Genomic DNA, 25,745 nt, shown 5'->3' with positions numbered 1-25,745 from the left:
TACTGGTATATTATATTTTGGTATATTAGGTTACAGTTTGAGACATGATGACATGGTGTTGATGTAGGCTTTACTTACATACGATATCCTTGGTCATAGCTGGGTGAGAAGGCTCACTGGGTTCCCCGAAGCCAGCCTTGTTCTCTGCAGTCACTCTGAACTCGTACTCGACTCCCTCACTCAAACCTTGCACCTTGAAACGCAAGTCAGGGACCGTCCTCTTAGATGCTCTCACCCAGCGCATTCCTTTCCTCTCCTTCCTTTCAACAGAATAACCTCTGATGTCACTTCCTCCATCCACGATTGGTCTCTTCCAAGAAATGGTGACTGAGTTTCGGGTGATGTTATCAACCTCTGGCGTCGATGGTGGACCGGGTGCACCTGGAGGAAGAACAAAATAATTATTACTGAGTTGATAGAAACATACAAAAATCACAAGTCCTTATGTAGCATTTAAACAAGCGTTCTAGTTTATACTTACGGTAACTGTCAGTCATTTTGATGGGGCCAGACTGCACAGAGTCTCCAGTTCCATACTGGTTTACAGCAGACACTCTGAAGATGTACTCGTTGCCCTTGATCAGCTTGGTTGCTACAAATCTGCAATCCATGACATCTTCGGCTAGCTTGGTCCACAGCAGGCGGCTAGTCTCTCGCTTCTCGAGGACATAGCATTTAATGGAGGATCCTCCATCCTCATCAGGGGGAAGCCAAGTCAGGGTACACTTCTCAGCTGAAATGTTGCTGGCCTTAATTGGGCCTGGAGGTCCGGGGATGTCAAGAACTTTGACCTTGATGTGGTCTTCCTTGATGCCGAAGGGGTTGCTGGCGGTGATGGTGTATTCTCCAGTGTTCTTCCTACTTGCGTACTTGATGGACATGGTAGAGGAGGTCGGGGTGCTGGTGATGCTGACAATGTCAGAGTTCTTGAACTCGCGACCAGCCTTGGACCACACAGCGGTGGGTGGTGGTTTACCAAGGATCTTCGAGGCAGTGATGACAATTGTGTCGCCAGCCCTCACAGAAATATCTTTCATCTCTGGGTCGATGGTGATTGATGGAGGTTCTGCAGCAGACAGAAGAATAGCAACATTATTACTGTGTAACCATGTATTGTTAACACTACAAATTGAAATTCCATATATCGAGCTGCTGTCTCATTAGGATGTGTCCATGCATTATTTACACTACGAATGTCGATGCTCTCTCTCCTACCATATTCATCCTTGCAGGTGAGCAGTTCTGTGGGTTCGGAGGCATTGCTGATGGCTCCAGCAGCATTCCTAGCCCTGATCCTGAACTCGTACTGAGCTCCCTCTGTTAGGTCTGTAACAGTGAAGGCACAGCTCTGGATGTTGACGTGGTTGGCCTTGGCCCAGGCCTTGGTTCCGGCCTCTAATTTCTCTACCATGTACCCCGTCAACTTGTGTCCGCCGTCGTACTTGGGCGCTGTCCACATCAGAGTCACAGAGCACCTTGTGACGTTGATCACATCAGGCTTGCCCGGAGGATCTGATGGGAACAATCACATATCCATCAGCATTCTTTTAAACCTTTTTAGGGGCATCTGTGCCTGTACCACAGATTGGAATCTGGGTCGCTAAAAACTCTAAAAATCAAATATAGTAACCTTCTAGCATAAGTAGTGAACTTACCGATAGGATCCAGGGCAACCACAGCTTCAGTGGCCCTGCTGGCTTTACCCAGCCCAGCCATGTTCATGGCCATGACCCGGAACTCGTACTCCAGCCCCTCGATGAGGCTGGTGACCCTGCACTCCTTCACCCTCAGAGGAGTCTTGCTGGCCCTCTTCCACATCAAACTGTTCCTCTCTTTAAACTCAACATGGTATCCTACACACACACACACACACACACATGTTGTTCCATCTACTAAATTAATTATTATATACATCAGCTAATAATGAATAGTTATCTCATGTTACCAGTTATTGGGGAGCCCCCAGAGTCTTTTGGATCATTCCAGTTCAGGGTGGCAGACTCGTGACGGATGCTGACGATCTCTGGAGGCGCAGGAGCTTCGGGAACATCTACAGACCAGGCAAAGAAGGAGGGCAACATTAAGAACATCATAACAGCCATCCTAATGTAAATACATTGGATGAAGATCATGTTGGATCAAAAGTAACTCACTGAATGGATGCATGGCAATGACTGGATCTGATCTCAGATACTCCCCAACTCCATATTTGTTCTCTGCAAACACTCTGAAGATGTACTCTATCCCATCATGGAGCCTGATCACCCTAATGGTGTTCTTCTGAGTTGCAGAGGCCACCGTGGCCCACTTGCTGTCCGTGGTCCTCCTCTTCTCTACGATGTAGTTGGACACTTCTGCACCCCCGTCGTCCGTGGGCGGACCCCACTCCAGGTTGATTCCGTCTGCCGTGATTTCGTCAAACTTGATGGGTCCCGTGCAGATCCCCGGCCGGCCCACCACCTTCAGGCTGAACTGGCAGTCCTTGGAGCCGGCTGAGTTCCTGGCTGTGATTTTGATGGTGTCGGCATCGGCCCTCTGGCAGTCTCTGATGAGCAGGGTAGTGAGGCCCTGAGACGCCTCCACACACATCCGGCCGGTGTCTCCCAGGCCAACATCTCCCTTTTTCCAGGTTGCCGCAGGATACGGGATGCCCATCAGAGGGATGTTGATGCGCACTGTGCTGCCCTCCTTGGCCACGTAGGTCAGATCATGCAGACCACTCAAGTCGAAGCTGGGTGGAACTGGAAGTCAAGAGGAACACAGAGCAATGTAATAAACAGAAGAAAGACTGAATATCATCTGAAATGACTCATCAACAATAATTCCTAAAATAAGGTTTAGGCGAACCAAGATGAACTTACCAATCTGGTCTTTGGCCACAATGGTCAGCTCAATGGGGGGTCCTTCTCCAGATTCATTGAGAGCCTTGACTCTAAAGGAGTACTCCTTACCCTCCGTCAGCTCGCCCAGGGTGTGGCTCATGTTCTTCCCCTGCTCCAGCAGTTTCCACTTCTCCTCCCCCTCACTCTGCTCCAAGATGTAGGAGGTTATGTGGCTACCTCCATCGCTGATGGGCCTCTTCCAGCCCAGGGTCACACAGTCTTTGGTAAGCTTCTGAGGCTTGAATTCTGATACCGGGCCAGGTTGTTCTGAGGCAAGGTAATTATAGGAAAAGCATCAGATATCTAGCCAGGTGGAGATCATTATAATTACTGACCCATTTCATATTAAACATTTTCATTCATTTAAAGGTATTTTGCTCATATTCTGTGCAATTTCCATACACATTTTAATTTGTAGTCTAAGGCAATTTAAGTTGTTGTAAGAAAGTATACATGCATGTTTGACAAAAGCGTTGTGTGCAGTCTAACACACTAAACCAAATTGATCCGTGTGGTTCTACCTGAGGCTCTGACAGAGCCGGCCGTCTCACAGCCCTCTCCGATGCCGTAGACATTCTCCGCTAGAACCCTGAAGCAGTAGGCCTGCCCCCCTTCCAGGTTAGTGATCCTGAACGAGGTCTTTGGACATTCTGTAGCAACACAGGTCCACGCCTTTCTCTCTGCCAAACGCTTTTCCACAATGTAGCTCTTCACTGGGCTTCCACCATCGATCAGAGGGGGTTCCCAGGTGATGAAGGCATGGCTTTTAGATGTCTCCTTGACAACCAGGTTGGCTGGAGGTCCAGGAGTTGCTAAGAGAGGAACATGTTTATGCTATGTCCTTTTAACTGAACAGTGAGAAATATGCTTAGGGGGTGTTATACCCTACAAGTCAGAATAGTTTGAAGACCTTCAAAAAGTTTCATGTCTTCATCTTGCAGTTAAATAATTGTATTTAGAAACCATCAGTGGAATAGCTTGAAGCCTCTAATAGTTGAATGAATTGCTCTTACCGAGGACCTTGACGATGATAGTGTAGCTCTTTGAGCCGCTGCTGTTTTCCAGGGACAAGACGTACTTCCCGGCGTCATATCTGGTGACGTCTTCAATCATCAGCAGCGTGTCCCACTCAGAGGTCTTGATGAGAACCCCCTGCCTGTCCTTCAGATTGGCACCAACCTTGGTCCAGGTGACCTTTGGGGCGGGTCGTCCTCTCAGGGGAACATAGAGCCTCATGGTGACGCCCGCTCTCAGGACCAAGGCTTTACGCAGGTCAGCGTCCAGTTCAGCCTCTGGAGCGACTGCAGGACAGAGCACAGTGTCCTCTTATTAGAGCATAGAGCCTACAACCATTTGCTGACGCTGATCAAAAGGCAATTTAACTTACTGAGGATGTCCTTTGGCATGTGGTTCCCTGGGACCTCGCTGGGCTCGCTGTATCCAATCTTGTTAACAGCTGTCACTCTGAACTGGTACTCAGTGCTGTCCAACAGGCCAGTCATCAGGAACTTAGTGGCCTGGAGCTTTTTGGGAACATTGCACTTGGTCCAGTCCTCAGCCTCAGCACGCTTGCACTCTACCAGGTATCCAATGATCTCACAACCCCCATCGTAAGCTGGTTTGGTCCAAGTCAAACTGATGGAACTCTTGGTGGAATCAAACACCTTGGGGAAGGCAGGGGGGCCAGGAGGATCTAGAATAGGCAGGGGGGATTACATTGATATGAATTATGTTGACCAATATATGGTACTGCTATCTATCACTAGCACGACAAGTCCACTACTACTACTCATAATATAAATTATAATGAATTGTCATGCAGAAGACACAATTGTAAAAGGGTATAATTAAGGGCAAACTATTGGACTTACAGACAGGGTCAACAGCCAGGGCGGCATTAGAGGCATCACTGGGTTTTCCAAGGCCGGCTTTGTTCATGGCAATGACTCTGAACTCGTACTCTGACCCTTCGGTCAGCTGGACAGCCTTGATGGTCCGGTCGATTACAGGTCTGCGGTTAACCTTGGCCCAGGTCAGCTCCGTGGCCTCACGTTTCTCTAACATGTATCCCAGGATGGTGGCCTTGCCGTCGATGGCAGGGACCTTCCAGCTGACCGTCATGGAGTCCTTGGTGATGTTAGTGATGATTGGGGGCTCACATGGACCTGGTACATCTGGAGGGAGAGAAACACAACCAGGAGGGCATCAGCAGATGATCCAAGAGCTGAGTGTGTATCCCTAAATCCTATCTCACAGCTGTACAATCTCACCATAGACTCTATCTTACAGCTGTACAGCCTATCCCTACACTCTATCTAACAGCTGTACAGTCTATCCCTACACCCTAACAGCTGAACAGTCTATCCCTACACCTGAACAGCTGTACGGTCTATCTCTAAACCCTTTAGTTTTACATTGTATCCCGACATCATAACAGCTGTACACTCTATCCATACATCCTAACAGCTGTACCTCTAGGCAGTCTATCCCTACACCCTATCCAACAGATGTACATTCTATCCCTACACCCTATTTAACAGCTGTCTCTCTATCCGCAAACATCATCTCTAATGGTGCATATCTCTTGAGAGCATTAGTTATGCATGTTATTACCGTATGGGTTCTTGACCATGACGGGGCCGGCCATGACGGTGTCTCCCACACCATACTGGTTCTCAGCACTGACTCGGAACTCATACTCGTGGCCCTCGATAAGTTTCTCCACGTTGCTGTCGGTGGAGTGGCCGTGGATGTTTGAGCTGACCAGCGCCCAGTTGGCCCTGCTGGTCTCCCTCTTGTCGATGATGTAGTTGGTGATCTCAGAACCACCGTCGGCTAGGGGCGGCTCCCAGCGGAGCCGCACGTGGTCAGAAAACACCTTCCCGATCCTCACCGAGGCGGGAGGACCTGGTTTGTCTGAAGGGAGACCCAAATCATTTAAGTATACATTTAACCCTGATCAAGTTCATAGTACTTAGTGCTAGTAAGTCAGCCAATGTTGTCGCGATAGGGGGGAGATCGTACCTAACACCTTGACCTTGATTGTGGCATACTTGGAGCCATTGATATTCTCAGCAGTGATGGTGTAGTCCCCAGACTCCTTCCTGGCGACGGAGTAGAGCTCCAGCAGATGGACATGTTTCTTCTGACTCGTTTTCATGCCTTCAGCCAGGACAAGAGGTGCCCCATCTCTCTTCCAGCTCACCTTGGGAAGAGGCTTACCGAATACCTCAGCGTCCAGGAAGACGTTATCTCCAGCCTTCACCACGATCAGGTTTTTCATGTTGACACCTAGCTCTACACGGGGGGTAACTAAGGGACAGAGGAACAACTGCATTAATTGATGTTCAAGGTAGCATATGTAACAGATGATCTCAGTGCTTTGTTTCAAATATTTTTTTTAATGATTCAAACACACTCACAAAATAAGTTTCCTTATAAAATCACTTGTATTAAACCATAAAAAAAACTGCCTGCACCAAACAGCAGGAAGTGATGACAGCGTACCATTCTCTGCAAACACAGGGATGGGGTCGGACAGCTCCGAGGGTTGGCTGATGTTGATGGCTGTCTTGGCGATGATGCGGAACAGGTACTGCTGTCCCTCCTGCAGGCCAGTCACTACGTAGTCCTCTGTCTGGATGTTCATGCAGTTAGCATTGCAGCGCGTCCACTTATCCTCAGGCATCTTGCAGTACTCCACGTAGTAGCCAATCAGCTTGCTGCCTCCGTCGTTTCTTGAACGGCTCCAGACCAACGAGACGGTGGTCTTGGTGACGTCCATGGGCTCTGGTTTACCTGGTGGGTCTGGAGGGAACAAAGAGATACAGATATATTTCATAAACCCTAAGACACCACAGCAGATGAACAAATAGGGGAATGCCCCTTTCACACAGGGCTAGTGCATACCGACGGCTGTCCTGGCTGTAACGAAGTCGGATGGTTTGCAGGGCAAGCCCTGTCCAGCCTGGTTGATGGCAGACACTCTGAAGGTGTACTCCAGGCCCTCGATAAGGCCAAAGCAGGTATACTGGGTGGATTTCACCACCGATTCATTGGCCTTGGCCCAGAGCAGGCTGTTCCTCTCCTTCCTCTCGATGCAGTAGCCGGTGATGGGGCTGCCCCCGTCGCTGCTGGGCTTCTCCCAGGACACAATGACAAAATCCTTGTTGATCTTATTGACCTGGAAGCTTCTGGGCTCACTTGGAGGATCTGGGAAATAAGACAACAGTATAATATATACCTTTCAATAATTTGTACAGAATTATTATTATTAGGAAGACCAAATAAACAACTCACCGAAAGGATATCTGGCGATGGTCTTCTCTGAATAGATGGGCTGGGAGATGCCGAGGCGGTTCTCAGCGCGAACACGGAAGGCATACTCTTTCCCAGGGGTGAGTTTGACTACACGGAAACTGCATTTGGTGCAGGCGATGGAGGCGGTGAGCCAGTCTCCCTGGCTCACATCACACTTTTCAATGATGTAGTTGGTAATGTTGCTGCCTCCGTCCTCCTGTGGAGGGTTCCAGAGCAGGGTGCAGGCATCCATGTCCAGCTCTGTGACCTCCAGGGGTCCTTCGGGCGGACCAGGGATGTCTGGGAAGAAAAGAGGGCAAGCCGGTTAAATCACCTGCTAACACTCAAATATACCAGACTGAGACTTATAGTTATGGGTACTACTGACCCATGACCACCACTTTGATGATCTGGTTGATGCTGGATGTGCTGTTTACAGCAGACAGGCTGTAGTAGCCACTGTCAGCCCTGGTTACATTCTTGATGGACAAAGTGCAGGTGGTCAGAGTCTTCACCACTGACAGGCGGTCGGAGGTCAGGATGTCCTCGCTCCCTTGTTTCCATTTGCAGAATGGAGCCGGTTTCCCAGCCACGATGGCTTCAACCACCATCTTAGATCCAGCCCTCACTGTCACAATGTCCTGCATGATGATCTTAGGGGCCACTGGTTACAGAAAGGGAAGAAAAAGTTACAGCCCTGTTCCTTTAACCTCGTCATCCCTTGGCTTCCTCGTATTTTTCTGAAGAATAAAATGCCCATTGTTAATAGAGTCTCCCTACTGCAACAGCTATAATAAGTAATCTTGATACCAACAAAAGATAACCAGTGAAATTGTGCAAGTAAATAAAACACATCATCAATGGAAGATTTAATTTCTTTCTGAAATACATTTAGTGAATAAATATATTTTGGTAACCCCGCAAGGGCCATAGCATAGCATCTTATGAGTACCTGGGTTAATGTAGAGATAGAATACAGAGAGGTACGTCTAGGATTACATTTTTTAAAATAGTAAAAACAACAAATCCAATGCAAACTAATTAAAGAATTATGTGATAAGACAAGATCATGTGTTCTAATCAATGGCGATGTTGATGCTTCGTGTGAAACTCCTATACATTGATTGTCAACACCATGTGTGGTTTCCAAATGGTGCCTGGACACTGGATTATCAATTGATGGTGGTTTTATCAGATTAAACACAACTTTGAGCTGTTGCTGATGCCGTTGATGGACTTTCCTCCATCGTAGGTAACAATGGTTATGATAAAGTAAAAGAGAATCAGGGCTAGGGCTGTGTCACAAGAATGCTTTCTCATTTGTTCAGATGCCTTACAAGGCCTTTGCATTTGGGGGGAGGGGACTCCATGCAGACTCTGGATGAAGAGGTTAAACCTGATCTCACGGGCCAAGATGAAGATTTTGCATGTCATATTTTTGTAATGGTGTGCCTTTTTACCGTGTATGTAGTGTGCAGGTGAGGTTTGTGCGAGAAGTGCATGTGAACTTACTGAGCTGCTCCTTGACTTCAAACACGCCCTCCGCCTCTCGGGCCAGGCTGACGCCCACTGAGTTCCTGGCAGCGACCCTGAACTTGTACTTGGTTCCCTCCTTCAGCCCAACCACAACAATGGTCATGTCTTTGACCACAGAGTATGGGGTCCACTTGCCCTCGGCAGAGCCATCTTCCTGGTAGTCCACCACATAGCCGTTAATCTTGGCTCCTCCGTCTCGGAGGGGCTTCAGCCAGCCCAGCGTGGCACTGTTCTTGGTGATTTCCAACACTTCCATCTTCTTAGGTGGGTCGGGTTCACCTGTTGACATGGATCATGATTAGGAACAGAGGAATTCAAGTTATGTTTAAGACTACACTCATCAAAAACAATTTGTAAATAATTAGCCAGTAGAAAAATTATGTGAAAGAGTTGGCTTTCTTTCATTTAAAATATATAAATTGAAATGTTTTTTTTTGACCGTTTTTTCCAATTGTCTTTGGCCACATCTTGGAAACATTAAAAGAATCAGCATAGTTTCCACGCTCCCTGAGCAGTGGCAGACTTACTGATGGGGTCCACAGCCAGGTACGACCTAGGGGAATCCTGAGGGAGTCCGATGCCGTACTTGTTGCAGGCCATGACTCTGAAGTAGTAATCCATGCCAGGGCTCATATTGGTGACCTTGAAGCTGGTCTTCTTCAGATCCTCGCTGCACTTGTTCCAGGTCTTCCTGTCCACCTCACGCTTCTCCACAATGTAATTGAGGATCTGACTGCCGCCATCATTCTCCGGAGGAAGCCAGGATAGCTGAGCTGTCGTCTTGGTGACATTAGTAGCGTCCAGACCGCCAACAGGTCCAGGAGTATCTGTCAATCACACAATACATGGTCCGTGAAGGAGCCTAACAGTTAACACTGCTGTAGAGGTGTTTATAGTTGTATTTTACAACAGCTCTAGAATCAATAAAACGCTGTTTCTTACCAAGGACTTTGACACGGACGAACACAGCCTTCTCTCCAGAAGAATTGGAGAGGGACAGAGAGTATCTTCCAGAATCCTCTCTGGTGCTCTCAGGAATGACCAGGAAGGACATGGAGTCCACCTGATCAACGTGACCCCTGCGGGCCACGTTGTCCACACCCATGCGCTTCCAGGTCACCTTTGGTGCAGGTCGGCCTCTGGTGACAGCAAACAGCCTGATGGGACAGCCGGCCCTGACAGACAAGCCCTTCCTTAGACTGGCGTCCAGGTCGATCTCTGGGGCCTCTGTCATGAAACACATTAAAGGCCGTATTGCAGGGTTTATTTCCCAACAAATTTGTGCAATTTGCTTGTTGGTGATAAAAATGTAAAGTGTTATCCATTGTATTTAATGTTTTTAGGTATCACAATACGGAATGCAATACAAAAAAGTAGGAACAATTTTAGCGGATTGCTATTGATTCTCATTTCCCCCAGAATGCATTGCATGATGTCATGTTGGCAGACATGAACCAAAGCCGCATTGAGGCCCTTGAGAGTAGAGACTAGTAAGAGAGTGTTCAGCAGATTATACTGATAAATACATAGATATTATATGTAGTTAGTATATGCTACACGTGAACCTCCTAAAATGGCGCAATTTGATTGGTTCGCTATCTCTGCATATTGGGCAATATCCCATGATTGACATCTCCAACTCGATATTGGTTTCATCGCAAAATGTCCGCTAATAACCACAAATAAACTGCTAATAAAAACAAATATATCGTATTATTATCTTGTTTATTTGTGGAGTGTTCACGTGTAGTATATACTAAAACATTTAATTAACAATTATTCACCTCAGGCTCCATGAATAGTGAGGAATAGCCGCAGAAGGGAGTGGTGAATAGTGGGCTATTCCCCACTATTCACTGCGCCTTCGGCAAATAATTGTTAATTAATAGCCTAGATAGATAGATCGCCTAGTCAAGTCTTTATTATTACTGAACGACACAAATCGTCTGGAATTCATTCAGGTGATTCGGCTCACACAGGACAGTATAGCCTACAAGACCACACAGAACACGGGAGACAACAAGTCTGACTGGACATACACAAAATACATCACATTAAAACTAGAAACATGCGTTGATAGACAGACAGACAGACAGACAGACAGACAGACAGATAGAAAGATAATTAAATATGTTCTATTATTTGCCTTGCGGAGCCAGCCAGTACTGTGCTCGTATGCAAATTAGCCATGGGCGCCTAACAGAAGAAAGACGTAATGTTGAGAAGTCATACTAAAAACGGATAGCAAGCAAAAGCTAAACCAGACTGTATCAATCACACACTTTGGGTCCATTCTAACTAGAGCTGTCAAGCGATTAAAATATTTAATCGTGATTAATCGCATTAATGTCATAGTTAACTCTAATTAATCGCGATTAATCACAAATTATTTTTCTATGCTAAATATCCCTTGATTTTTTTGTCCCATAATTCTTCTCATTTTAATTCTCTTATCAACATGGTGAAGTGCATCGGCTTGCCTTGTGCAAATGATTTTTTATTGATAACAACATTGGCATACACTGATCAAAACAGGACGATACAAAAAAAGAGCCTATAGTGCAATTAAACGACTGCTTTGAACAAATGTCATTTGAACATAGCGGTCAGGCTACTGCTTCTTTGTTTTGAGCCTAAGAAAAAAAAAAAAAAAAAGTTTTTTTTTTTTTTAAATAATTGCGTTAATCGCGCGATAAAAAAAATTAACGCCGTTAAATTTGGTTTGCGTTAACGCCGTTAATAACGCGTTTAACTGACAGCTCTAATTCTAACTTATGGTAAGAGGCTAGTCTTTAAATCTTTGCAGTGACTGAATGTTGATGATAAAACGGATTGTTTTGCATCGGCATACTGCATGGTTATGAAGGCTGTGTGGTTAGTTGTGGTCTTAGTGAAAGAGCCTTGGAGTTGGATAAGTTGGAGTGATTGTGCAAGGGCGTGCGATAGTGATAGAGCACACCCGCCTTGGTGATGTTTGGCTTGTTATGGGCGGTCTGTCAGCATCCGCCGGGTTGGACGATGTGCTTTGTGTATGTGGTTAATGTACATCTGTCTGGTCGTATTTGTGGTTTATTGATGGTTAAATAATGTCACACCTCATTTGCAAGTGTATGGGTGGGAATCGAGAACCGGTTCCTACTCAGAACCGGTTCCAACTAACCAATTCCATCGGTATCGTACGCCTCCAACGTTATCGATTCTTCTTAATGATTCCGCACCACGTTTTCCGGTTTACGCAAAAATTTTGCGACGACCCTGCGCGCGCCGACAACCTTCAAACAACAAGGCAGCATCGTGGAGAGTAAGAAGCGATCGCAAGTCTGGCTCCATTTCACCAAACGCAATGAAAATTCTGCCGTATGTAATCAGTGCAATGCTATCATTTCGTGTAAGGGTGCAAACACCAGCAACATGCTAAAGCATTTGTCTACCAAGCATGGAATTAGGGGGATATTTAATAAAGATATTTAAACTTTGACGTGACATTCGCGTGATGACAGCCAATCGGCATTCAACAGCCTGGCCACTGAGTGACATGTGTAACGTAAGAGCCAATCAGCGTTCAACCGGCCAACTCAGTGCAGTGCAGTCCGGGGTGAACTGCCGCATGGAGGAGAAAGTGAATGTTGCCGTTTGCGACTCCTGGAGCTCTTTATATGATAGTATATAATATAATATAATATAATTGTATAATAATATCACGGCCAAAAGCTCTGTGCACCTCCGGATGGCCGTAGCGCGGGGAGCTTTCGTAGGGATTGGGCTTCTCGGGGTTTGTTTACCGGCGTATGAATAGACTGCGTCAGGTTGGTTGGTTAAAATGGTTACTTTTGGTGCAGAAGACTGTAGAACTCTTTTTTGCCACTCAATGAACTACTCAGGAATCTGTAAGAGAATTGATAAGGAATTGGATCGATAGGAAGAATCGACAATGGCATTGATATTGATAAAAACTTATCAATTCCAACCCCTATGCAAGTGCACTGATTGTGTGTCTGATAGGCTATAGGCCTACTGCCATTTATTCAGTTGATTGCTCTTCTAAGTGTGCCAGATTGGAGCCAATTATTGTTGTGTTTGCATTGTAATGCACAACTTTTCCTCTCCTTGTTATAAATCAACATGCATCCAAACAACTTTAGCCAATGCAGCCTCCTATGTCAGTGTTGCTTTAAAATATAGAGCTTATTGGATTATCAAAGAATGTGTGTGTGCGTGTGTTTTGTCATGTAGGCTAAATACTGATTGTCTTGCATCGATGAACTATTGTAATGTTATAGGCCTACTGCAAAATGTATATCGTATTGCACAAAATTCGGGAGATGGGGACCCCCGAATATTGACGGGTATTTCGCACACTGGGTAAAATAAAACACTAGGCAAAGATGTTGTTACTGGAGCTAGTAGGCTACCATCCAAACGTGGGATAACTAATCGGAAATCTGATTGGGGTAAGATTTAATTTGGGATTTTCTGGGGGGATTTCACAGGTGGGACTGGCAAGTTAGCCCATAGCTAGCATTATGCCTCCTATTTCTAGATCTTCTGACTAAGTTTACCGGAACTTATCTGAACGACATAATCGCTGTCACTAGATATAAAGATATCGTTGACTTTCAGTCGGTGCTATTCACTGACATAAATAAAAGTCTTGTTATTGTATACGCTGCTGTTCATTGACTAGCTCCAGCGCTCGTTGCTGCTTTGCTAAATGATAGCAACTCTCCACTCATTCTCCTCTGACCATGCATTTAATTGGCTTTGACCGCCATCAGATCTCGGCAATTCCTCATTCGCCCTCTCACGTCTGACAGGTTCGAAATTATACGGCTGTGGACCATCATCAGTGTTAGAAACGTTACTTTAAAAAAGTAATTAGTTATAGTTACTCACTACTTGTTCCAAAAAGTAACTGAGTTAGTAACTGAATTACTCTATAATAAAAGTAACTAGTTACCAGGGAAAGTAACTATTTGCGTTACTGTGAAAAAAAGAAAGTTGCTATATGTCAAAGAATCTGGATTTTTCTAAGCAGTTTTCACTTGGCCTTAATGTGTTAAATGGTTGAACTGCAATCAAGGCCCTGATATGCTTCCAACTGAGGCCCCGTCGACACTAACCCGGGTAAATCTACAAACGCATAAATATTTATCAGTTTAGCCCTTCCGTCCACACTAAAACTGAGAACTCCGACACCGAAAACGATGCTTTTCGAAAACGATCGCTGAGGTGGATAAATGTGAGAACGCTGGGTTCGTGTGGTAGTTGGGACAGGGTAGACAGAGGCTTTCAGAAACGAAGACGTTCGGTTGCCATGACACTGCCACAAGCTGGTTTAGCTAATTTATCTCCAGAAACAACTTGACATATTGGCTCAAACATATTCATCGCTCCAACGCTGGATGCAAGCGCTGCACTTGATGTTCTTGGCGTTTCTGGACAAGACCGGGTCGAAAATGATTAACCAGCTGATCAACTGCAGTGTTTCCCCAAGAAAATGTCTTAGTCAAGGAATTCCCGGAGCGGGGGGGGGGGGTCAATTCTATTCAAAAAGCCTTATGGCACGACCATTGTTGTAACAGTATTACTGATGCATTATTGATCTTTATTTTTTACACCTGATGGAAGTATGTTTTCTTTACCTACGAGAGTTTCCTACTTTGTTAATGCATAGCAATTAAGAAATATTTAATAAAAAAAATATATACATTATTTTTTTATATACATTGGTAGTCAAGGCGGGGCCCTATTGTTGTTAAGGCGGCCGCCTTAACCGCACAGTACTGGGGGAATCACTGAACTGTAAATATCAGCTGATCGCGCGCCTGTAATCTAAACAGAGAGGCGTGGCGGAGCTACGTAACCATGACACAACTGTTTATCAAAATAATTTCAGTGTGGAACATGGATGCAAAACATTCCGAAAACGATATGAAAACGATAGTGTGGACGGAGATCATTTTCATTGCGGATTTGCGTTTTTACATTTACCCGGGATAGTGTGGATGGGGCCTGAATTTCCATTTGCTTGGTTGCAAAGGCTGTGGAACATCTGCCGAATACTACAGAAAATGCCAACCTTTCATCGGATTGCTCCGGACTTGCCATTTCTGCTGCTTCATCGAATCTGTTTGGTGTGTGCGTTTGCCTGTGTGTTTGGCGCGCGTGTCCTGGCTTGTGTGTAAAAACACTGGCTCCAATTGGCTACCATGAATCATGACTCTGCCTTAGCCAATCATAATCACTTATCTCGTTGTTAACCCACCCAGTCTCCTCACTAGCAGTTTCTGTTTGGAGCCAGGGGTTCGTTCGGATTACGCAGTTTATTCAATCAATTCATAGTAACGCATTGCATTCTTCGTACAGTAACAGTAATGGCGTTGTAACGACGGAATTAGTAATTAGTTAGATTACCCCGTTACTGAAGAAATAACGGCTTTACCTAACGCCGTTCTTTTAAACTGCGTTATTACCAACACTGGCCATCATACATGTTATTTGTGGTTCTTGCCACCTCTTAGATGCCATAGTTCAAGTACTAGGCTGAGGCTACCTTCCACCACGTCTCCCCAACGTGACGTCATCGCCGAATGGCGTTAGAAAATACCTGTTACTGCCAAAAACGAGAAAAACTGGACTTTAACACTATTTTGGAGACATTTTATGAATGATATACATATTTTGAGTGCTTTATGTACCCATTAATCAAAACTTCCGGTTAACCTGCAGGTAGGCCTTTAAGAGCCAGGTCATATCTTCTCATCCATCAATAACAATTGTGCAACAATATTTGCAGGAAATTGTGATAGCGCAAATGAACAAAAGTCTCACCCAGGATCTCTTTGGGGAGGCAGCTTCCCTCAGGTAAGCATGGCGTCCCCAGCCCATCTGGTTCTGCGCAGACACCTTAAAGTCATACTCCAGCTTCTCGTCCAGCTGTCCGATGGTGAACTCTGTGAGGACCAGTGGGCCGTGGGTGTCGATCCTCTTCCAGCCCACAGAGGGATTCTCTGGGTCGGCATCGGTCTTCAACCTCAGGTCCAGGCTGTAGTTGATGATGGGAGCACCACCATCGTACACAGGTCTGGACCAGCTCAGAGTGATGGAGGTCTTGGTGCTGTCGGCCACCTTCAGGAATGCAGGGGGGCCCGGGGGCTCTGTGTACAGATAATATAATAGATTATCATTATTCATAATAAATTTGTCAAGATAATAAATGCAATATACAGGTAATAACTTATCGATGTTTTTCTCATTGAATACCCACCGATTGGATCTTTGGCAGCCACGGGTCTGCAGGGCTTGCTGGGCTCTCCCAGGCCCACCTCGTTCTCAGCCCTGACCCTGAACTGATACTCATGGTTGGGGATGAGGTTGGTCACCTTCATGCGTCTCTCTGTGATTGTACTCTTGGTGCAGGGAACCCAGCGCACAGCTCTCTTCTCCTTCCTCTCCAGGATGTACCCGGTGATCGACTTTCCTCCATCGTTCTCTGGGGGAGCCCAGACAACAGTCATCTCCTCTTTGCCAACCTTGAAGAGAAGCACACAGCTGTCAGTCCCACTATTTATGAGTAGCATTATGGTATCATTGATGAAAACTGGAAAGTGTTTTACTTTTGCAGTGTTAAACAAAAGTGTTTTGTGAGTTCCCTTCGGCATCCCTACCCTGTAAAGACTCTACAACAGGGATGAGTTATCTTACCTTTGAGACCTCAGGGGCCTCGGGAGGTCCAGGTTTGTTGAACTGGGTCTTGACCGTGACAGGCTTGCTCTCTATGGCTGGTCCTGTACCCATCTTGTTCTCAGCTCTCACTCTGAAGATGTACTCATTGCCCTCCACCAGGCGGGTAACGTTGCAGTAAGGAGTTACCACAGAGGCAGAGTATGTAGACCAGACCATTCTTCTGGTCTCACACTTCTCCAGAATGAAGCTGTCCACCTCACATCCACCGTCGTCCTCAGGATTGTCCCAGATCACCCTGCACTTGTCAGCTCCAATCCCAGTAACCCTGAGGTTCCTTACAGGCCCGGGGATGTCCAACACGTTGATGTTAGCATATGCTGTGAAGGTGCCAGCTGAGTTGGTGGCACTGACCACATACTTGCCGGTGTCTGTACGTTTCGACTTTGTCAAGAGGAACTTGGAGTAGTCGGCCCCTGTCTCGTAGCTCATTCTGGGGTTGTCTCCTGTTGCTTTGTCCTTGACCCACTTGACCTCTGGTTGGGGCTTTCCTCTCAGGCCAGCCTCCATCCTGACAGACTCTCCAGCCTTCACAGTCACTGATCCTACCTGCTTCAGGTCGATCACTGGCTTCTGGATCTCTTCCCTCACCAATATATCACAGAGCTTCACCCAGTCACTCTCTCCACCCTCATTGACTGTCTGCACCCTAAATAAAAAAAGAATCAATCAGACACGTTATAAAATCATAAACATAAATAAGACGTTAGATTAGGCTAAACCTGTATATAGTTAAAACAGCCACAGTACCAATGTCGCAACTGACCTGAATGTATAGATCTGGTTCTCAGTGCACTTGTCGGCCATGAGGAATGTGTTGTTGAGAGGGCCAGCGTTGAGTTCCTCCCACTCCTCGCCATCCTTTACCTTATACTCCAGGTTGTAGGAGATGCTGTGGCTGCCGCCATCATAATCAGGCTTCCTCCATCTGAGGTACACGTGGTTTTTGCCGATATCAGTGGCCCTGAAATTCTCAGGCTCTCCAGGTTTCTCAATGGGGTCGATGGCCAGCAGGGGTGTCTTGGTCTCAACAGTTGGCCCTGGGCCCATCTTGTTCTCAGCACAGACACGAAATAGGTATTCATGCCCTTCCATAAGCTTGGCCTTGATCATGCGGTTGGTGCAGGTAGATGAGATCATAGACCACATGCTGACGCTAGGCTCACGGCACTCCACAATGTAGTTGGTGATTTCAGAGCCACCGTTGTCTATTGGAGCTTCCCAGTTAATCATACAGGAGCCCTTGGTGGCATATGTGAGGTGGAGGTTCTGACAGTGGAGAGGTCGGTCCAGGACGTTGACTGTGATGATGCAGGAGGCCTCACCACCCTCGTTGGATGCCTTTAAGATGAATTGGCCATGGTCGGCTCTGGTGGCCTCCTTGATTTTCATGTGGACCACTGGGAGGTTCTGGGTGATGGTGATACGTTTGGTATTTTCCAAAACAGTCTCTCCCTTGGACCACAGGATCTCAGGGTCTGGACGAGCCTTGATGTACCCTGTGATGTTGATGTTGTGTCCAGCGCGCACAGTGAGATGCTCACGGCAGGAAGCCTCAATCTCTATTTCAGGAGGAATGAGGATGTCCTGAGCAATGGTGGACTCTGCGATCTCCCGGGATTCTCCATCTCCAATCATATTGGAAGCAAAGACTCTGAACCTATATTCTTGCCCTTCCTCCAGGGCCTTGACTCTGTAGGCACACTGTTTGATGAAGTCATCCAGGTTAACCTTCTTCCACTCCTCACTATCAGCCTTCTTCATCTCCACTGTGTAGCCCAAGATGGGGCTACCTCCATCTTTGTTAGGTTTTGACCACACCAGGTCAGCTGTCGATTTGCTGTAGTCCTTGACCTTGGGGTTGATAGGGTGGCTTGGCACAGTGATGGGCCTGCAAGGCTTGCAGGGGTCCGAGATGGGAGAGGGACCACTGTATCCAGCAATATTTTCAGCAAAAACTCTGAACTCATAGTTGTTGCCCTCAAACAGGCCCAGAACTCTGTACCTGAGGTCCTTGCAGGGCGTCTTGTTCACACGGATCCACTTGCCTCCGATGTGTCGGCGTTCAATTAGGTAGCCAGTGATCTGGCTGCCACCATCAGCCAAAGGCATGGTCCAGCCAACCGTGACTGCGTCCTCTGCGATATCTGACGTATGTGGTTTACCAGGGTGGCTTGGGGCCTCAAATGAGTGCTGGGCGACGGTGGGCATGCTCTCCAGCGCAGCACCAATACCCATTTTATTCTCAGCACGGATTCGGACCACATACTCAACTCCCTTCTGCAGACGGGAGATCTTGAGTATGTTGGCGGTGCTACCAGAGCTTACTCCTCCCCAGGACTCCTTGTTGGATTCTCTCTTCTCAACGATGTAATTGATAACTGGGCTACCTCCATCATCTTTTGGAGGACGCCATTCGATCTCCATGGAGTCTGGTGTCACCTCCAGGATATTCAGGGGTCCAATGGGAGCAGCGGGAACATCCAGAACGGTCACACTGAGCCCCACGGTTTTGCTTCCGGCTGGGTTGGACACTGTCAGCAGATAGCTCCCAGTGTGATTTCTGGTACAGTCGTTGATGCTGAGCACAGTAGAGAAGTTGTCAGTGTCTATCTTTACATTCCCCTCTGTGGTGATCTCCTCTCCCTCGATGCACCACTTAGCAGTGGGAACTGGGATTCCTCTCATGATGGCTGGAAGCCTGATGGTGGTGCCAGCCTTGACCGTGATGCCCTCTATCAGCTTAACGTCCACTTCAACGATGGGAGCCACTGGACAAACGAAGACACAAAGAAGGCTTTTTAACTACACTGAAGTTCTATAAATGAAAAGAAGGTGAATACATCTGTGTTGGCATAATTACAAAGAAAATAAAGTTAGGGTTCTTGATGTCTCACCCAGTTTCTCCTGGCATAGGACAGGAAGGGTGGTGTCGGGTCTGCTGAGGCCAATGGCGTTCTCAGCTCTCACGCGGAAACGATACGTCTTTCCCTCCTCCAGGCCAGTCACATGACTTTCAGGGATACTGACTGTCTTCCACTCATCCCATTCCCTCTCTCCCTCCTCCTGGTACTCAACCAAGAAGCCAGTGATGTTACTTCCTCCATTGCGGTCGGGCCAGTTCCAGATCAGCCATACCTCAGTCTTGTCAGCATCGACGTGATGCAGGTCCTTAGGTGGGCCAGGTGGGACTGAGGGGCCAAAGAAAATATTACATCAGACCAACGATCTGTCTAGGTATCCTATCCATGTATACATATGGATCACCAGTGTGCAGTTAGTACTCACACAGGGGGTTCATGGCCTTGATGGACCTTGGTGTCTCCACATATTCACTCCTGCCATACTGGTTCTCAGCAGCCACGCGGAACAGGTAGGATGTTCCTTCCATCAGGTGTTTGGCCGTAATGCTGCGCTTCTTAGAAGAGGAGCAGACGGGCACCCACTGGGCCGAGGCTGCATCCTTCTTTTCCACCACAAAGTTAGTGATGCGGGCACCGCCATTGTCCTCTGGGTCTTTCCAGGACAGGTAGGCGGAGTCATTCCTCACATCGGTCACACGCAGGTGTTGAATGGGACCGGGCTTATCTGGGAAAGAAAGGCAGCATGTTAGAACATGGCAGCCAAGCGTAGGCATTCAAATCCCCAGTTGTAGAGCAAGGCATTAACACTGCAATTGGAAGGGCTTTCCATTCCCACTAGAGTCACCCATGCTTACAATATATTATTAGACATTTAGGATGGATGCCTGCACAAGATGGCACTATCTATTTTTTTATTGCTATAATGTGGAGAATTTATATATTTAGTTGTGCTGTCCAGCGATAAAAATATTTAATCGTGATTAATCGCATTGATGTCATAGTTAACTCAGAATTGATCGCAAATCTTTTTTCTATGCTAAATATCCCTTGATTTCTTTGTCCCATTAATTGTTCTCATTTTAATGCTCTTATTAACATGGAGAAGTGCATCGGCTTGCCTTGTGCAAATGTTTTCTTATTGATAACCACATTGGCATATACTGATCAAAACAGGACGATACAAAAAAAAGCCTATAGTGCAATTAAACGATGAACATACAAACATACTTCCTTGAACATAGCAGTCAGGCTACTGCTTCTTTGTTTTGAGCCAAAGAAAAAAAAAATATATATATAATGATAATAAATTGCGTTAATCGTGCGTTAAAAAAATGAACGCAGTCAAAATTGGTTTGCGTTAACGCCGTTAATAACACGTTTAACTGACAGCCCTAATATTTAGTAAGGCATAATGCACTTTTACATGTTTTACTTCATCTTTGCACTTATTCCAATCACGAAATGCGTTTAACATGATGTCCTATTTAACTAGCTAAAGTGAAACATGTAATCTGGGGGGTCTCTTACTCAGGACCAAGACAGTGCAGGTCACGGTCTTGGATCCAGCCGGGTTCTCCACAGTCAGGGTGTAATCTCCACAGTCGTCACGGTTACAGAACCTCATCTCCAGCTTGGTCGCACTCTGGTTGACCTCGATGTCAGCTCTGGTGGGCACCTCGGCCTCATTCTTCTTCCAGATGACACTAGGGAAGGGTTTACCAGTGATCTCAGCCATCAGGACGATGTGAGTTCCAGCCATGGCCTTCACCTCACGCGTCATCGCTGCATCCAGGATCAGCTCTGGGGGCTCTGTAACCACAAGGGGTCAGAAGAGATGAAACACACAAACAAAGCTAGTGTTCATCTTCAAAACTATGATTAAAACAATGAGCTATCAGAACATCACCAAGAGGAGGTGACTCACCGAATCTGTCCTGAGCTCGGACGGGCTCCTTCACATTAGCAGCCTCAGATTCTCCAGCAGCATTGACGGCAATGACACGGAAGCGGTACAGACCCCCGTCCTCCAGGTTGATCACCTTGAACTTGGTGTCCTGGCAGGAGTCTGGGGTCTGGTTCACCTGAAGACAACCAGTAGAGATTTAGAGATCTCTCAATGATCACTCACAGTCTTGAGGAGAGAATGATCACATTGGTTTAATTGATTAAATCTTTGAGTGTCAATCACAGATCAAACCTTGAGCCACTCCTCGTCCCCGGCCTTCTGGAACTCCACCAGGTATCCCAGGATCTTGCCCCTGCCGGTGTCCTTTGGAGGCTGCCAGGACAGGGACACAGACTCCTTGGTCCAGTCTAAGGCCTCTGGGTTCACGGGAGGACTAGGACGAACTGGAATAGACAAGACCTCGTTATTACCCACATTTCTACCTATCCAAATATCACTAGCTGTAGAGGTATATCTATGTTTATAGGTTCTGTGTATGCAAATAATAGCCTGGGGCAGGTCTAGCTACCCATGAGGTCTTAAGCAAACACTGGTTTGGTGTATACTTACAGTATATTATAGTATATGCACATGTAGTGATAGTACATTGTATGTAGGTACAGCGTGTATATCTATAGTTTTAATGGTCCACCTACCAATGGGGTCTTTAGCAAACACTGGTTTGGTGGCGGGGCTGGGGTCTCCCACTCCCACAACGTTCTCGGCACTGACTCTGAACTCGTACTCGCAGCCCTGCAGCAGATCTGGGACCCAGTACTCAACCCTGGCATGGATCTTCTCCTTGTTACAGCGGATCCATCTGACAGGAACAGCATCACCATGGTTACCATCATCATAATCTCCCTGGTTACCATCATCATCATCACCACCACCACCACCATGGTTATAACCGTCACATGGATACATCATAACCATGGTTGCAAATCCACCATCATCACCCCTGTTGCCAACACAGCATCATCATCATCCCCACGGCAACCATCACGTCATCATGATCCCCGTGGTTACAATCATCTCCATCCTCACCCTTTAGCCATGGTCTCCTTCCTCTCCACGTTGTACCCAGTGATGGGTTTCCCTCCGTCAGCAGGAGGCTCCCAGCTGATGAGGGCGGTGTTGTGGTACACCTCCTTTACCACAGGCTGCTTGGGGGCATCTGGGACCTCTGGGATAAAGTAGCACAGGATTAAGAACCTACATAGGCTGCTGACACTGTCCTAACACATTGTTCAAACTGGGGCATCTTCAAACCAGTCCAAAGTGAATGAGACATAGAGAAGAGGACGAGGCCCACTGGTGGATGAAAGAGGAGGGCTGTTTTCAGGGGGTGTATATTTGTCAAATTAAATTGCGTGGCATCCCCATGGCAGTATCTTGTGAGAAAAAGGTGAATAACTTCTGAAAGTTTATCACCAGACCTAAACTGAGGCTACCCCTTAAGTATTAACCTGATTAAATCAAAAAGGGTTTCCATAGTCGGCACTAGGCTTGGCCCACGATAAAGGCTGCTTACAACTTTAATTGGGCGTCAAGCAACGAAGTTGCGAGACAACCTATTGTTTTTGTATGAATTTTTGTAAGGATTGTTATTGGGTGTCAGCAACTATGTTGCGAGACAACCTATTGTTTTTGTATGAATTCCTATTATTATTATCCTTCAGTGGGAGTCAATGGCAGCCCATAGAACCTCTTCGTGAAAAGTTGTGAAATTTGGCACACTGGTTCAAGACCGCCCCATTAGCCCATCAAGCCAATTTCAGGTTGCTAACCCAACAGCTCTAGCGCCACCAACAGGTCAAAGCTGGACATGCATTCATGTTCATAACTTTCGACCCATTCGTCCAATATTCACAAACAAGGTATCATTGGATTCCTTGGTCCTAACGCAGCCTATGACGTCATTTTGCGCCTGAATGAATTTGGTGACCTTTTGACCTCTAGGGGGCGCTGTTATTAATGTCGATGTGTTTTGACTCCTCTCTCTTCACATGAGTATATTTCATACAAATCTTCAATGTCTGGTGATACTATCAGACCTCCCCGTATAGCTAGTAAATGATATCTCATGGAAACATCCGTGACAACCAATCAAATTCGACCGCGAAGCCCCTTAACTGGAAATACACCAATATCTCAGCAGCCCTTTGACATATCATAAACATACTTGGTACCTAGACCCATGACCTCATTGCGGGGACACTCAATGAATTTGGTGATCAAAAACAAAGACGGGAACAAAGACGGGTTTTAACTCCTCCCTCTTCACATGAGTACATTTGACATTCGACCCATTGTTCCAATATTCACAAACCAGGTATCATTGGATTCCTTGAACCAAGCCGAATTCAACTATGACGTCATTTTGCGCCATGATGGATTTTCCGCCATCTTGGTTTATGTCCAAAACCTTCAAAATGCTACTCCTATCACATATTTTGTCCAATCATCTCGATTTTTGGCACACATGATCTTCAGGCCATGCTTGATATAAAAAAATGAAATATCGTTCAAATTCATAACCGTTTGGCCGCTACAGCCAATCAAATTTGGCGGCAAAGCCACCAAACAGGAAGTAAGCCTATTTCTCAGCAGCGCTTTGACATTTCATAACCAAACTTGGTAGATAGACCCATGACATTGTCATGGGGACACTCAATGAATTTGGTTACCTTTGACCTCTAGGGGGCGCTGTTTTTAATGTTTATGTGTTTTTTCTCCTTTCTCCTCACATGAGTATATTTCTAACAAATTTCCAATGTATGGTGATGCTATCAGACCTCTCCGTATAGCTAGTAAATGATTTAGCACGGACATATCCGCGACAGCCAATCAAATCGACTGCGAAGCCGCCAAACAGGATGTTAGCCAATATCTCAGCAGCCCTTCGACATATCATATCCATACTTAGTACATAGACCCACGACATCATTATGGGGACACTCAATGAATTTGGTGACCATCGACCTCTAGGGGGCGCTATAATTAACAAAGACGTGTTTTAACTCCTCTCTCTTCACGTGAGTAGATTTCACACTTATTTTCAATGTCTGGTGATACTGTCAGACCGCCCCATATAGCCAATGAAATATTTCCCATGGCAACCTCAGAAATTGGCCGCCATATTCAAAGTTGTCACAATCAATATTACATATCCGCAGGCCACAGATTATGTCATATATGATCTTCAGACCAAGTTGAAGAAATGTGCAAAACAGCTTTTTCTAGTTCTAAACCGTTTGGCTGTGACAGCCAATCAAACTTGACATTAAAGCCGCAATACAGCAAGTAAGACTGTTCTCAGCATCTATTTAACATATCATAGCCAAACTTGGTACATAGACTCAGAAACTTGCCCTATATGATCTTCAGACCAAGCTGAACAAATGTGATAGAAACAGCATTTTCTAATTCAAAACCGTTTGGCCGTGACAACCAATCAAACTTGACGGCAAAGCCGCCAAACAGGGAGTAAGCCTGTTCTCAGCAACTCTTTAACATATCTTAGCCAAACTTGCTAGATTATGTCCAATCATCATGAAACTTGCCATATTTGATCTTCAGACCAAGCTGTCAAGTTTGTTCACAAGCCTGTTCTCAGCAACTCTTTAACATATCATAGCCAAACTTGCTACATAGACTCATGACATCATTCTGGGGACAGCCAAACAATTTGGTGACCTTTGACCTCAGGGGGACGTCAAACAACAATGACTTTATTTATCATTCCGCCCACTTACAATATAAACTGCAATTCTAACTGCATTAGATGCTTCATAAACAACCTCAAGAACTGATGCTTGTTAACATTGCGTCTCTGTTAGGGATTTTGTTCCGAATACCCCTATGTATTTATGTCCTTCCGGCAGAATTAGTTTACCGATTACCGAGACGTTCCTCATGCGCCCCTACCACTAGATAGGGTCATTTTTCCATTTTGTCTACATTTACACGTACTCGCATAATGCTGTACTTCATCCCACCTGCCGTCATTATTACAGATTACCGAGACGGTCATAATGTAGCCACCTAGCCGATACAGTCATCATGTAGCCGCCTAGCCGATTACGTCTGCTTATGCGCATAATTCTGTAGTTCATTCCACCAGCTGTCGTTATTACCGATTACCGAGACAGTCGTCATGTAGCCACCTAGCCGATTACGTCCGTCTGGCAGATTTAGCTTATCGAGTCCCATGATGCTTGACACCCATATTGCTGCATGCAGCTATATTTGTTATTATTATTCAAACGATGATAATTATTATGATCATTAAAGAGGAGGTATGGCTTACTGAAGACATCTTTAGCCTTGGTCTCGGTAGACAGTAGAGGTTCGCTGATGCCGTAGATGTTTTGAGCCATGATCCTGACAATGTAGTCTCTGCCCTCGATCAGCTTTGGAACCTGATGTCAGAAAACATTTGCATAGTTACATTAGCATAGCTATTTTAGTATT

At 46.1% G+C, this 25,745-nt stretch overlaps 1 protein-coding gene across 1 annotated transcript in view; it reads right to left on the bottom strand.

The window, feature by feature from the left end:
* Positions 1-25,745, bottom strand: part of ttn.2 (titin, tandem duplicate 2) — a 219,533-nt gene that overhangs the window by 56,034 nt on the left and 137,754 nt on the right. The window contains 33 exon segments of the mRNA XM_030381745.1: positions 79-381; positions 482-1,066; positions 1,216-1,512; positions 1,656-1,853; positions 1,946-2,050; positions 2,154-2,741; positions 2,862-3,149; positions 3,404-3,694; positions 3,896-4,183; positions 4,270-4,575; positions 4,754-5,056; positions 5,496-5,798; positions 5,907-6,194; positions 6,390-6,689; positions 6,792-7,094; positions 7,182-7,481; positions 7,570-7,845; positions 8,694-8,996; positions 9,245-9,544; positions 9,660-9,944; positions 15,549-15,566; positions 15,569-15,874; positions 15,985-16,249; positions 16,422-17,109; positions 17,227-19,231; positions 19,358-19,651; positions 19,749-20,048; positions 20,852-21,133; positions 21,249-21,405; positions 21,522-21,673; positions 21,926-22,089; positions 22,317-22,455; positions 25,582-25,693. Of these exon segments, the coding sequence (XP_030237605.1) occupies positions 79-381; positions 482-1,066; positions 1,216-1,512; positions 1,656-1,853; positions 1,946-2,050; positions 2,154-2,741; positions 2,862-3,149; positions 3,404-3,694; positions 3,896-4,183; positions 4,270-4,575; positions 4,754-5,056; positions 5,496-5,798; positions 5,907-6,194; positions 6,390-6,689; positions 6,792-7,094; positions 7,182-7,481; positions 7,570-7,845; positions 8,694-8,996; positions 9,245-9,544; positions 9,660-9,944; positions 15,549-15,566; positions 15,569-15,874; positions 15,985-16,249; positions 16,422-17,109; positions 17,227-19,231; positions 19,358-19,651; positions 19,749-20,048; positions 20,852-21,133; positions 21,249-21,405; positions 21,522-21,673; positions 21,926-22,089; positions 22,317-22,455; positions 25,582-25,693 (11,092 nt within the window).

The sequence above is a fragment of the Gadus morhua genome, chromosome 16 (genome assembly GCF_902167405.1).
Source record: "Gadus morhua chromosome 16, gadMor3.0, whole genome shotgun sequence".
NCBI classification, from domain to species: Eukaryota; Metazoa; Chordata; class Actinopteri; order Gadiformes; family Gadidae; genus Gadus; species Gadus morhua.
Note: the sequence above shows the minus strand (reverse complement) of the source record. Positions and strands in the feature narration are given on the sequence as shown.